The following is a 13826-nucleotide window of genomic DNA, read 5'->3' as shown; positions in this document are numbered from 1 at the left end:
CAGATTAGTGGTAGCATAAGCCTCTTAAACACACTTGATACCTCTGTCCAGCAGCTGGACTAGATCAGTGGCAGGCGATGGCTTGCTAAGCGTTTTCCCAGTGGATGCTAGGACTCTGAAAGCATAGCGGACTCCCTTTGACAGCGAGGTGACGGTGTAGTTTGTCTCCCTCAGGTTTGATGCCACAACAGACCACTGGATGGAGCCCAGAGGCTGCTGCTGGACCACATACACCAAGGAGCCGGCATCTGTAAACACACATGCTCCTTAATTACTTGGTGGCAAAGACATGATTAAGCAGTGCTAAAAATGCTGTATTTTTTCTCCCTTGAATGGAGAGAGTATGTAATCAGTTCAGTTTGTTTGTTTGTTAGCAGTCTATCATCCACAGTTTTCAAGACATCGTTTTTAAATTGTGTGTGATGGGAGATATCAATACCAGCTCAAGCTGATTTCATTTTGGGAAAAATTGGGTCGAGATTGAGGTCAATTCAATTTTAAAATCAGTAAAAACTGATTTATTACCCACAGTTTTTTATGCATCATCTTCAAACTTCACAACAGTATACTAGGCCTGAGGTCACACTGGGACCAAGGCTGGCTACATATTTGACCTAGACCTTGATTGTTAGCGCCCAAGGTCAAAACTGAGCTTTTCAGGAAACCATATCAAGTAATAATAATGGATTGGATTTATAGAGCGCTTTTCAAGGCACCCAAAGCGCTTTACAATGCCACTATTCATTCACTCTCACATTCACACACTGGTGAAGGCAAGCTACAGTTGTAGCCACAGCTGCCCTGGGGCAGACTGACAGAAGCGAGGCTGCCATATCGCGCCATCGGCCCCTCTGGTCAACACCAGTAGGGTAAAGTGTCTTGCCTAAAGACACAACGACCAGGACAGAGAGCCCGGGGATCGAACTGGCGACCTTCCGGTTACAGATGCTCTTCCCAACCCCCTGAGCTACGGTCACCCCTTAGTATTATTTCACGTGAAAACGCATGGAGAGAGCTGTACAACACACTTTTCATTTTTTCCAATTTGACACACTACAGCGTCACAGTGATGCCATAAAATCGTGCAAAATGACACACTGCATGACTATATTTTAAAATCTTTTAAAGCTTCTAGAAGCCAAGGCTTTGAACCAGTTCTGCTCCAATCATATGGATTTCGAAATGTACCTTAAGGTCATAGGTCAAAGGTTAGAGTCACACGAATTAGGACAAAATTTTAGCTTCAATTGGATCATCTCCAAACCTTTACCCTTTATATAAGTCAGTGGGAGACCTAAGCACTTTCTTTGTTCGAGCTCTTTATTAAACATGATTTTTCCAACACATTATATCCATCCACCTGTGTTGCACCAGCCTGCAGGTGTGTTATGAACCTACCAAGTGAAGGGTCGAGTCTCTTTGGTGTCTTCCAGCTGAGGGTTATAGTTTTTCCTGTAATGGCCTCAATCACCGGAGGCCCATCAGGAGGATCAGGAACAATATCTGTTTCCAAAAACATACATATATATTTATATATTTCACAAAAATATTAGGGAAATTGTGTATCCCGTAATGTATACCATTAAACATTGTGTATCTATGATTACCTGTAACATACAGATGAGCATAGCAGGCTGCTTTGCCCACTTTGTTGGAGATGACAGCCTTGTAAACACCTCCGTGAGCATGACAAGCGCCCCGAATGATCAGACTGTGGACATCCCTGTCTGGAGAACAGACACACAGGTTTCTTATTCGCCATCTTTCCCCCACTTTGAACGACTTATTTTTGTGTGTTTATCTGCTTACACTGAGTCATTTTGCGCTCCTCGCTGTTCTCAATGCGCCTGCTGTTGTGATACCAGGCAATAGTTGGGTATGGCAGGCCCGCCACCTTGCATTTCAGCACCGCCTCCTTCCCTTCAATGACTTCCACATCAGCCAGAGGCTGCACAAAGTCCGGCATGGTCCTCTTCTCCACCTCGTTGTCGAACACTTCAGGTTCCTCTGGGATGGACGGCATCTTCTCCAACTTGGACCTGGAGGAAGAAAAGAACAGGTCGACTTGATTTTATCACACGCATTCGCTCCATCTGAGCTATTTTTCTTTGCCCTAGAAAGCAAAAGTGGAACATTTGATTTTTTAAAAATAGTTTGTTTTCTTCTCAAAGCCTTCAAAGAATTAACAATTACACAATTAGGGATGAGATGCAAATAGAAACAAACGGCTTCTCTTACATGTGAGAGGAGACGGCAGCTCGGGGTTCTTGCACGTACAGCTCAGCAGTGCATTCAGACTTTCCGTGAATGTTTTGAGCAACTGCTGTGTAAAATCCTTCTGTGTCACTGCCAACGTGGGTGATGACAAGCGAGTGACGACCCCCCTCTTGAAGGATGCGAATGTTATCACTCTCCTCCACTCGTGACTCTGAAAGAACATTATAAAAGACAAATTAAAAAGCCATTTCTTTGGACAAGCCTAAAAAATGTAGGAACACCGCACCGCCGCTTTGAGATTCTTACCAAAATGCATCCATGTGACTCTCGGAGCAGGCGATCCGCTCACCTTACAGTCAAACCGTGCCGTGCGTCCTTCGATGACCTCCAGGATGTCCAACTTTCGTGTGAACAGAGGCTCCTTGGACGGCGTGACGATCAGTTTTGCACTCGAGGTCAGCTCCTCTGTAGATGCACATGCGCCCTGTTAGTAAGTGTATCACTGAAATATGTTCAATCACATCTAAAGAAGTTGGAGAACAACCAACCAAAACCTCTCTGGTGGAGACAAAAACACGAAATGGAAAACCCAGCATAAATATAAGGTGTGATCATAAAAAAAAAACCTTATGTGATTTAAATTTGCCATGTTTCCACCTTCAGGTTAGACTCCTTGGGAAGAAAAGGAGCCAACCAGTTAGATCAGGTCACAGATTATGGGCCACACACATCTTTCCTTTCTGTCACTGTAAATATATTTAATCTCTGAAATATCTTAGTACAAGAAGTATAAGTGCAATGTCAACAGTATGTCTCAGTCTTTACCCCTCAACCGCAAAAGGCTGATGGCTTACATATTATCATCACCCCGTTGGCCAGTCGGAGAAGTAGACGGGCTGCATGGACACCTAAGTTTGTAAATGAGATAACTCAGGAAGGAAGTCACCTAGAATTTTCAAATTCCTACCAGCGGTTCAGAGTTTTCTGAGCTTTGAACTTGAGAGTTTTCTGAAAATCTTGTGAATGCAGTAACTCGAGAATATTCAGGATCTTGGATTTTCAAATTGAAACCATAGGCACTCCTATTTAAAATCCCTGTGCATAAATTGTTGAAAAATTCTGTAGTGGGTGATGATCTATGATGTGATGATTTATCTTTTACTTTATTCCTGCATTATGTGGGCTTGGGGAGGTCTTTATCAGGAGAAAAAAAGTAAAATTTATGAAAATACAGTTAAAATTCCAAAATGTAAGCTAAGATGTAAGATGTCCCATGAGTCTTTGTAGGCCCAGTTGCAGTCCTGGGGCTTTATGTTTGACACCCCTGAATTATATCGTTTTAGGGAAGAGGAAGAAGGCACAAGCCACATTTGCGAAACGAGGCCAGTGTGACAGAAAAACTCTGTACTGTGCCTGTCTAAAACTATCTGGGGGAAACAATCATTGAGGTTAAAATCCCAGATTTGTACAGATGATTTAAAAAGAGCAGCAGCACCAGAAGATGGCTTTGAAGGGGAAATTTGCACAGGTTTTTAGTTAGACTGAAAATTTATGATCACACCTCATCTTCTGTTCAGCAACAGGGACAGCACTGCTTATGATTCACCTTTGGCAGTGCTCAGCTTGCAAGTATATGTCCCACTGTCGTCTTCATGTACTGAATTTAGCATGAGACGGCACCTATAGCATAAAGAAAAATAAATGAATGAATTTTGTTTTTATGACACCAAAAATCTGTCAGATAATAAAATGTGCTGCAGTGACAGCAACATGAGGTGGACCTACCTCTTTCCGTCAAAGTGCATCTTACAGTTGAGCAGTGCAGGCTGGATCAGCTTCCCCCTGGACAACCAGTCCACGTCCACATCTGGAGGTCCCGTGATGTGACACTTAAACACGGCTGATTCTCCAGCCCTCACTGCTGCGTCTTTTACCTCCCTGGTGATCGTCAACGCCGTTTGTGCTGCAGCGGTTGATTAAAAGAAAAAGAAAACAGCACAAATAGAGCATATATAAGGAAGAACGACAAGATATGGTATGACTAAACATTCAGTTCAGTTTCTCATCACCTACCTCTGACCTCCAGTCTGCACTCTGCCTGTTTGCTTCCATACTCATTGATGATCCTGCAAGCATACAGCCCTGCATCTGACCTCTGAGCCGAGCCGATCCTCATTTCACTGGTGCCATCTTCCATCTCTCGCACAGTGAAGTGCCCTGCTGTCTTCACCGAGACTCTGTCCTTCAGCCTGGGTCAGTATAAAGCGGCTGTCAGAATCATTTATGCTCAGGCGCGTAATGGAGGGGTGTTTGTGTGAGACAGTTAGTGACCTTGATTGTGATAAAAGCTTCAGGTTTCTCCTGAGATGTCTAGCTGCAATAAAACCTTGAGGGGGAAAAAAAGATGTCTTACCAGTAAACCATGGGTTTGGGCTGGCCTCTGGCTTTCACTGACATGACAACATCTTGACCCTCGGTTACCGCCTGGTCACATGGTGCCACCTATTAAAGAATGTAAACATGATTACCTATAAAAGCTTTTAAGGTTAATCTCTAAGCTTTGCTCCAGTTTTATCAGATTGGAAGTAAAATCACATTACGACCGTGCCCAGAATGACTGCAGCTATCAAGTGATGCTGCGATGAAGCAAGTGGAGTCATGGTATGAAATGCAAAGGATATGTCCATGGAGATTGCCATTTTGCTACTAGGAAAATGAATATTGCAGCACAGTGTGATCTTAAGATCGGAGAACAATCAAAAGAAGATTCATATTTCCATGTGCAGTAACTCATATTTTTGTCCGATTGTTTTGGGACCTGCCTGTGGCCCCAATACCTGCGTACCTGGAAAACAAGACAGAGTGTGCAGCAACACCTGACACGGAAGAGAGTTGCCATTACAAGGAGAGCAGAATTATTAGACAAATGAGTATTTTGTCCAAATCATCCTCTTCATGCATGTTGTCTTACTCCAAGCTGTATAGGCTCAAAAGCCTACTACCAATTAAGCATATTAGGTGATGTGCATCTCTGTAATGAGAAGGAGTGTGGTCTAATGACATCAACACCCTATATCAGGTGTGCATAATTATTAGGCAACGTCCTTTCCTTTGGCAAAATGGGTCAAAGAAGGACTTGACAGGCTCAGAAAAGTCAAAAATAGTGAGATATCTTGTAGAGGGATGCAGCAGTCTCAAAATTGCAAAATTGCAAAAACCAAGGCGCCAAATAACTGCCCATGAACTGAGAAAAGTCAAGCGTGCAGCTGCCAAGATGCCACTTGCCACCAGTTTGGCCATATTTCAGAGCTGCAACATCACTGGAGTGCCCAAGAGCACAAGGTGTGCAATACTCAGAGACATGGCCAAGGTAAGAAAGGCTGAAAGACGACCACCACTGAACAAGACACACAAGCTGAAACGTCAAGACTGGGCCAAGAAATACCATACCACCTTTATTTATAAAGCACTTTAACATAAAGCCAGAGTTCACAAAGTGCTGTACATGCTAATAGCATAAGTAAAGAAAATTAAAATGAGATAAGATAAAATAAATAACTAAAAAACTAAAATAAATTGAAACATGTTAAAACAAATTGAGTCAACCCCTCTAATCAATGCCAAAGGCAAATATCTCAAGACTGGTTTTTCTAAGGTTTTATGGACTGATGAAATGAGAGTGAGTCTTGATGGGCCAGATGGATGGGCCCGTGGCTGGATTGGTAAAGGGCAGAGAGCTCCAGTCCGACTCAGACGCCAGCAAGGTGGAGGTGGAGTACTGGTTTGGGCTGGTATCATCAAAGATGAGCTTGTGGGGCCTTTTCGGGTTGAGGATGGAGTCAAGCTCAACTCCCAGTCCTACTGCCAGTTTCTGGAAGACACCTTCTTCAAGCAGTGGTACAGGAAGAAGTCTGCATCCTTCAAGAAAAACATGATTTTCATGCAGGACAATGCTCCATCACACGCGTCCAAGTACTCCACAGCGTGGCTGGCAAGAAAGGGTATAAAAGAAGAAAAACTAATGACATGGCCTCCTTGTTCACCTGATCTGAACCCCATTGAGAACCTGTGGTCCATCATCAAATGTGAGATTTACAAGGAGGGAAAACAGTACACCTCTCTGAACAGTGTCTGGGAGGCTGTGGTTGCTGCTGCACGCAATGTTGATGGTGAACGGATCAAAACACTGACAGAATCCATGGATGGCAGGCTTTTGAGTGTCCTTGCAAAGAAAGGTGGCTATATTGGTCGCTGATTTGTTTTTGTTTTGTTTTTGAATGCCAGAAATGTATATTTGTGAATGTGGAGATGTTATATTGGTGTCACTGGTAAAAATAAATAATTGAAATGGGTATATATTTGTTTTTTGTTAAGTTGCCTAATAATTATGCACAGTAATAGTCACCTGCACACACAGATATCCCCCTAAAATAGCTAAAACTAAAAACAAACTAAAAACTACTTCCAAAAACATTCAGCTTTGATATTAATGAGTTTTTTGGGTTCATTGAGAACATGGTTGTTGTTCAATAATAAAATTATTCCTCAAAAATACAACTTGCCTAATAATTCTGCACTCCCTGTAATGACAACAGACAATTGTTTCTTCTTTTTCTTTCTGTTTTTTTTTTTTTTAGTTAAATGCAGTAAAATCCAATGGATGACTCTGGATTTGGGGGTTGCCAGAGGAACAGTACTTGTCTGATGGCACTGTGCCAAGTGAAAAGTTTGTTGGAGGCGGGATTAGGGTTCGGGATTGTTTTTCAGGAGTTGGGCCAGCAGGGTTAGTTCCTGTGAAAGGAACTCTTAATGGTTCAACATAACAAGACATTAGTGACAATTTTATCCTCCTAACTTTGTGGGAACAGTTTGCAGCTGGATCCTTCCTTCCTGCACAAAGCAAGGTCCATAAAGACACCAATAAGCGAGTTTGGTGTAGAAGAACTTGACTGGCCTTCACAGAGTCCTGACATCAACCTGATAGAACACCTTTGAGATTAATTAAAGTGGAGACTGCGAGCCAGGCCTTCTGGTCCAACATCAGTGTCTGACCTCACAAATGTGCTTCTGGGAGAATTCCCATAAACACTCCTAAAGGTTGTGGAAAACCTTCCCAGAAGAATTGAAGCTGTTAGAGCTGCAAAGAGTTGATCAAATTATCAAAATAAACCCTAAGGATTAAGAACAGGATGTCATTCAAATTCATATGCAAGCGAATACTTTTGGCAATACATCACAACAATGTGATTGGTCACTTGCAGTGTTGAACCTGGACCAACATTAATTATGATGATTCGGGAAAGACAACGAAATGGGGATATCAGAGACATCGACTATGACGCTGCGCTTGTTATTTAAAGAAAAAATCATAAGGAGCTTTTATACTTTTACCTGAAATGAGGGAGGCTCTTTTAAATGGTGAGGAAGTGAGCCTCCGACCTCCATCACCTCCTCCTGAGGACTCAGGTACTCCTCATCTGACTGGATTGGACTGCTGATTTCCAGAGATACAGCAGATTTCCCACATTGCGTGTGGGTCGGCTCTGGAAGAACAAGATATCGGACACAAATATAATAGAATTACAAGCATACTACCGCCGTGTCTAATTCATTTTTATTTGAGTTCACAAAAAAGTCGATTCTGATTTACACACGTCTTAATTTAAGTAATTGAGTGCAAAGCCTTTTGAAATATGGTTAACATGGCACTGGCGTAGCTCATTTTGTTTACGGTCTTTTTTTTGCTTTGCTGGTGTTGATCTTTGCCAAAATGAGCACTTGGCAACACAAAGCAGTGGGTTAGACACAAGTGGGCCACGTGCACCTCCACACACTGAGCACAGGGACCATCTGAAGTGACCATAAGCGAACAGATAACGAATTAATCCCTTAATCCCTGACCCAATCATTCACTCATTCCCACGAGTTCTAGATCAGACACTGTGTCTGGACCCTTGGCAGTCTGGACTACAGTCAGACTCAACTCACAGCTGCGGGAAGAAATATAAAGAGCTGCCTCTCTCTTTCTGTCTCTCCTTCTTCTTTTGTTGCCTTCGTTTTCGTGTCAGCGTTTCACAATCTTTGCAAAGCCTAAGACCTCACATATCTGGCACAACTAGATAACGTTGCGAGTGAAAATGAATAAAATCAATTACCCAAGTAGAATAAAGGCATGTCCCCCCTTTCAGATGGCAGAACAGTGGACTGATAGGTATTTTGCATGACATTCAACTGTGCAAAATAAAGGGAAAGTGGGTCATCATCTGCAAGTGAAAGGCAGGCTTGGTCGCATATACAGATGGAAAGAAATGCACCGAAAGCCATATATGGAAAAGCTGACTAATAGTAATGAAACACGATAAAAAAACACTGTTTATGCCAAATTATTAAGCGATGTAGGTGGATATTCTGTTGCGCTTATAGCATTAAAAAAAGGAGGGGGGGATAAAAACAACAAAATAACCTACCTAGAGTCACATCTCTGAGCGGCGTCTGTGCACCAGGGGATAACTCCCCAGAGTATTTATGTAAACCTGCCAACTCTTACACAACTCCCGAACAGTGTGAGCCGACCAACTTTCCTCCACCCTGTCCTTCTGCTTCCCATCACTGTTACGCCTTTATTCTCTTACACTCCTGACATCCCGGGCTGATGAAAAAGCTGAATATTTTAAAAGTTTATTAAAGCTTAGGTTTAAAGACTCCACTGAGTCACAAAGCTGTGGTTCTTCAACTTCTTTGATTTTTTTTTAATGCAAAAATGACAATAGGCCTGTGTTATGTTCTCACATATTTCTTTGAAGCCAGTAAATCAATCTCGCCCACTATTTTGGCTTGTCGTGGCAACAATCTACACACTTCTCGGCTAAAATGACTCACATAATCTCCCGCCACTTTCTGGCAGCTCCATCCCCAAGCCCTGTAGCGTGAAATCTGAAGTGATGAAAAACTCCACGATTACAGCTGTAATCTCGAGCGGGGACATAAAGCAGACGGCAATTACCCGAGAGAACAAGAGGCCTTCTAAAAATACTCCTGCAAAGTTAGACTCCGCTGGCCTAATATGGCAACAGAGGCCCGCGTGCTGCTGTCGGAAAAGCACCAGGGTGAGCGCTCGCATTTGTTGACAAAACTGTGAAGAGGGGAAAGTTGCATTTGCATGAGGCCGAACCAGCACTGCTGGGAGCTTCTCTCATGCACAGCGTAGTATAAACACCCGTCCACTGCAGGCGCTTATATTTTTCTTTTTTTGCCTGATTTTGAATGCCACGGCTGCCTTTGAGGCTCAGGAGACCTTTGTGTGACGGGGGCAGGTCTGCGTTTTGAATTCATGCCGAGGGGGAGCTCGGTGCCTTCAAGAATTAATGGGTTGCCATGGCAACTATCGCTGCGAGGAGCCCCGGTCGGGATGCTGAGCTCCAGCGGGCCTTTGTAGTCATTAAGACAGAATGTCAGGCGGAGGAGGGCTGGCAGCGGATTAAAGTGTGAGTCAACATGTTTGAGAACAGCATCGTTTTTATGTTCCCCCCGGTGTCGCTCTCCTCATTTAAAATTTGTGCTGGTAAAATGTGTCACCATGTCTAACTGCAAAACAAGAAAGCAGTAGAGGTGGGCGGATACATGTAACCATCGATACGCTGGTATTGGTACTGGATAAATACTAGTGCGATAGGATGGATACTTTGTTTCTGTCCTTCTAAGTTCAGTATCTACTGAAAAGTGTTAAATAAATTTAATATTTTTGGAAGATGGCTCATCTCATAAATCATGACACACTGCTCACCCCCATAAAAGCTGCCTTTATAGGTTAAAATTATCGGTATCTGTATTGGTATTGGCAATACAGGCTGTATATTTACTTGGTAATCGAATTGATACCAATATTTCAAGTATCGCACAGGGCTTGAAAGCAGGCTCTGGCCCAGCCTCACCTGACTGAATGTAGAGTGTCGCACTGCATGACGCTCTGCCCGCCACGTTGACAGCCGTGGCGCAATATGACCCCGCATTGCTCAGCCTCATCTCCTTTATCACCAGACTATGCTTCTCGCCCTCAGCTTTAACCACATGGAACGCGTCACACCGGATCTCCACATTATTCTTCCTCCATGTCACTGAGAAGGCAGAGAGAGAGAAAACACAAACACTGAAAAACTGATATGGAAGAAGTCAGATTGCAAACATGTGAAAGGATAAGGCTCATTGATTTGGTTTATGAGAGTTTCACTTAAAATTGACCAGATTTCATAAGACTATGTGTGCAAGAAATCGCTTTATACGGCACTTAACAGAAAACAGTCTCCTAACTGAATTCAAAAAAGAAAATTATAGAAAATGGGGATGTTAAAATGGTGACTTGTCTTCAGCTGTACCAGTAGGGGTTGGGCTGCCAGTGATGATGCATTGCAGTGTGACCTCAGAGGCGCTGGGTGCGGTGGTGTCCTCAAGAGGCTTCTCAAACCTCGGGGCCTCAGCTGGCTCATCATCAGCAGACAGGTAAGAGTCATCGGAAGAACCGCCTGTGAATTAGAGGGACGGTCAGAGTGTTTTCTGTGCAGCTGCCGGTGCTCTATTACCTGCTTTAGAAAAATGGGTCAGACTCCAAATTAAGGCATTGGGCTAGTTTCCTTTTACGGATCCCCATGATGAAAAGAGTTTCATTAGTGAGTCTGGGCCCGGCAGCAATTCTGGCTCTGATTAATTTTCCATGGTGGACAACATAATATAATATATATATTTCTATGTGCATGTTTTTCTTATTCGGGGACTTACAGCCTAGCAAAGGTAATAAATCTCCAATAAGTTCTTTTTGTGTTTCAGATCTTAAAGCCACAAATGAGGCACAAAAAAGCAAAAGTTGTTAAAATGGGAAGCAAACAAACACCCAATATTACTTTACGTTCTTTAAGAGTGAAGTCACAACCCTAAAAAGTCTAGTTCTCTGACCCCTGGTAGTTAAACTTATCATTTTTCATAGGGGTAGTGTTGTGTGTGTAGGTCCTGATCTTTTTACAGTTTAAATTGTTTGTTTGTTTTTTAATAATCTCACTCAGTGGTGGTCAAAGGTGAAACAGAACAAAAACCTTTAATCAGATATGATAGCAAAACTTTTTAGCTTAGGGCTAAGGGAGTTATTTAATCTTTTAAGATCCACCAGCTTCCTAGTGCTCTTTTGTTAGGGTTATGGTTGTCATTATGTTCCCTTCTACCACTTTGTCTAGATATTTTATTTTATTTGACCTGCCAAATGGGAACATTTATGAAAATAGTACTGTAAGCCTGGCAACTTGGTAGACTTGGTAGTTGAGCAGAAATCCATGGATAAAGCCTCAAAGACTTCTAAAGGGACAACAAAAGGTGGTTGTATTTGTTTTGTTATTTGTGTAAAGAAACGAACTGGACAACAGTTGGGTCACTCAAGCCACAGGCAGGAACCTAATGGCTCCCAAAATGATTAAAGTGTTCATCCAGTTCCAGACTCTCATCTGCGATGGATGCTGCTTGGATTTTTTACAAACACGTTTATCTAGAACACTCGTAAAGCATCACCTACCTTCGTCTGCAGACTTCCGTTGAGCAGAACGGCCTTTTTTGCTCTTGTGTACTCTGCCCTCCCTCTTCCTTCCCTCGTTGCTCCCATGTGGAACACTTTCTGTCTCCATGGGTTCATCCTCCACCAGGATGGTGGGGATGTTCACTTTCATGGCCGGAGATGTCCGCCCCACCTCCGCCTTCCTTCGTTTTAGGAGCGGGCTGATGGAAGGATTGGGTGATGGGGTGAGCCGAGGAGGCTTGGGTGGGAACTGGGGTCCTGGTTCCCTTACAGTTACTGGGGATGCTCTCTTCCCTGTTGGGCCTGGTGATCGGTGGTCCGCCTTGTTGTCCATGTTGGTGTCTCTCTTTGAATCAACTCTGGAGGAGGATGAAGATTTGTGGGATGTGTTAACAAGTGTGTCTTTGTCAGCTGCCAGAGAGCTTTGTAGGGTTTCCCTGCATGCAAAAGATGAGAAAGCTGTTATGTAATACAACAAGTGAGGGAAAAAATATTACATGTCTAAAACTCTTAATTTCCATTAAGTGCTTTGTTGTTGTTTTTTAAAAGAAATTTCAAATCCCTCAAAGAAAAATATACAAATATGATCATATTGGAATCTTTTTTTAAGAGAAAATTTCACAAGTAAAGATAATCTTCTTCAAACCTGATTAGGCTCGTCTTTGTAGCTATTGGCAACGGTTGTCCTGGTAACTGGTGAACTGGTGGCGTTGCCGTGGTAACAGAGATTTTCCTTGCGCTATCTACTGGTTTCCCGTGCAAATCTGACTGTGTCATCTTTTCCTTTTCGGAGCTGCTGCTCTGATTCCCCGGGTCTTTGCCTTGGGCCTGCTGAGAATTCTTCCATATGCTGCCCCCCTCCCTCTCCCCAACTTTTCCTTCCTCTAGGGCTCGCTCCCTCGCCTCTAACTTTTTAACTACTTGGGCAGGAATGGGTTCTAGTTTCCCCATGTGCAGCCTGTCTTTCTGTGACAGCTGCTCAGTTGAATATGCCTTCTTCAAGCTTGGTTTCCCCACAAGCTTCTTGATCCGCTGGAGCTCTTCTGTGAACTTGCTCTGGTAATTCTGGATCCTCTGGGAGTAGTTTGTCTTGTCCTCTAATGAAGAGGCCCTCTGCTTGAATACCGCTCTCTTCTGGGCTGCACCCTGCAGTATTCGACTCTCATCTTTGCTCGGGCCTCCTGTCTTCTTTCCACTCTCATCTGATTCAAAGGAAGCTGCCCCTCGTGGCAGATCCACCCTTCGCTCCTCAAAGGCAAGGACCTTGTCAAAGATCTTGGGTCCTGCACGAGCCAGTTTGGGCGTCATAACTGCACTGTTGGTGCCAGATGACTGGCCCGTATTAGAAGTTTGAGGACCTGAAGGTTTGACTTTGCCCGAGTGTTGTTTTTGTGTGCTGATGCTGTTTTTGTGCGTGGTAAGAGGTGGCTGGGGGGAAGACAGGGGGACATAGGAGGACAGGCCCTGTGATTCATCAGCAGTTTGAAGCCTAGAGGGGTAAGGATTGAGGGGAAATAATGGAGGGGTGAAGTTAGAGCTCTGGTGCAGTGGCGAAGGCTTTGGAGGAGTAATAAGATGCAGATAAATGTCCGTTTGTGTCATTTTGTCTCATCATGTTTGAGTTCTTTGTGTTTTCGCATGTGCTTTCTGTGTTGTATCAGGTAATGAGCAACACATCAGACAGTGTGAAATCAAATGGCAGAGAAACAAATGTAATGAAATTTTGAGATTGAGACTTCTTAAGACCTTAACCCTAAAACTGCAATAACTGCTGTTGTTGGCATGTTGCACCAACAATATTACAAAATAAGAACATAAACTCCTACGAAAATCAAAAAAAGCACCCCTGCTTAAACTTCTAACACAATAACACCATGCCTAAAAATAACCTGTGAATCACATGATAATTACTCAGTGAGAACACTCATGCTAATATCAGCTCGGATCAAAGCAACCCATGCATGCCACTGCAAACCTATAAACATATGGTGTTAATCCAAAAGTGAGGGGCGGCTGTAGAAAACATGCAGTGGGTAAAAATCACAGTTTTCAGAAG

General features: G+C 43.3%; 1 protein-coding gene across 2 annotated transcripts in view; it reads right to left on the bottom strand.

Moving 5' to 3' along the window:
- Positions 1-13823, bottom strand: part of LOC113016942 (striated muscle preferentially expressed protein kinase-like) — a 32230-nt gene extending 18407 nt beyond the window's left edge. The window contains exons 1-14 of one of the 2 annotated variants that reach the window (XM_026160158.2): positions 12417-13823; positions 11771-12207; positions 10590-10736; positions 7609-7760; positions 4631-4719; positions 4291-4466; positions 4003-4180; positions 3824-3897; positions 2524-2682; positions 2239-2428; positions 1810-2039; positions 1608-1727; positions 1399-1503; positions 42-248 (exon numbers count right to left, since the gene is read on the bottom strand). In XM_026160158.2, the coding sequence (XP_026015943.2) occupies positions 42-248; positions 1399-1503; positions 1608-1727; positions 1810-2039; positions 2239-2428; positions 2524-2682; positions 3824-3897; positions 4003-4180; positions 4291-4466; positions 4631-4719; positions 7609-7760; positions 10590-10736; positions 11771-12207; positions 12417-13372 (3220 nt within the window). In that variant the 5' untranslated portion in view covers positions 13373-13823. The remainder of the gene's footprint in view (positions 1-41; positions 249-1398; positions 1504-1607; positions 1728-1809; positions 2040-2238; positions 2429-2523; positions 2683-3823; positions 3898-4002; positions 4181-4290; positions 4467-4630; positions 4720-7608; positions 7761-10589; positions 10737-11770; positions 12208-12416) is intronic. The other variant, XM_026160152.2, reaches the window with a different exon arrangement.
- Between the last annotated feature and the right edge of the window lie 3 nt (positions 13824-13826).

This window comes from Astatotilapia calliptera, chromosome 23, assembly GCF_964374335.1.
Source record: "Astatotilapia calliptera chromosome 23, fAstCal68.1, whole genome shotgun sequence".
NCBI lineage: Eukaryota > Metazoa > Chordata > Actinopteri > Cichliformes > Cichlidae > Astatotilapia > Astatotilapia calliptera.
This window is presented reverse-complemented; position numbering and strand designations above follow the sequence as displayed.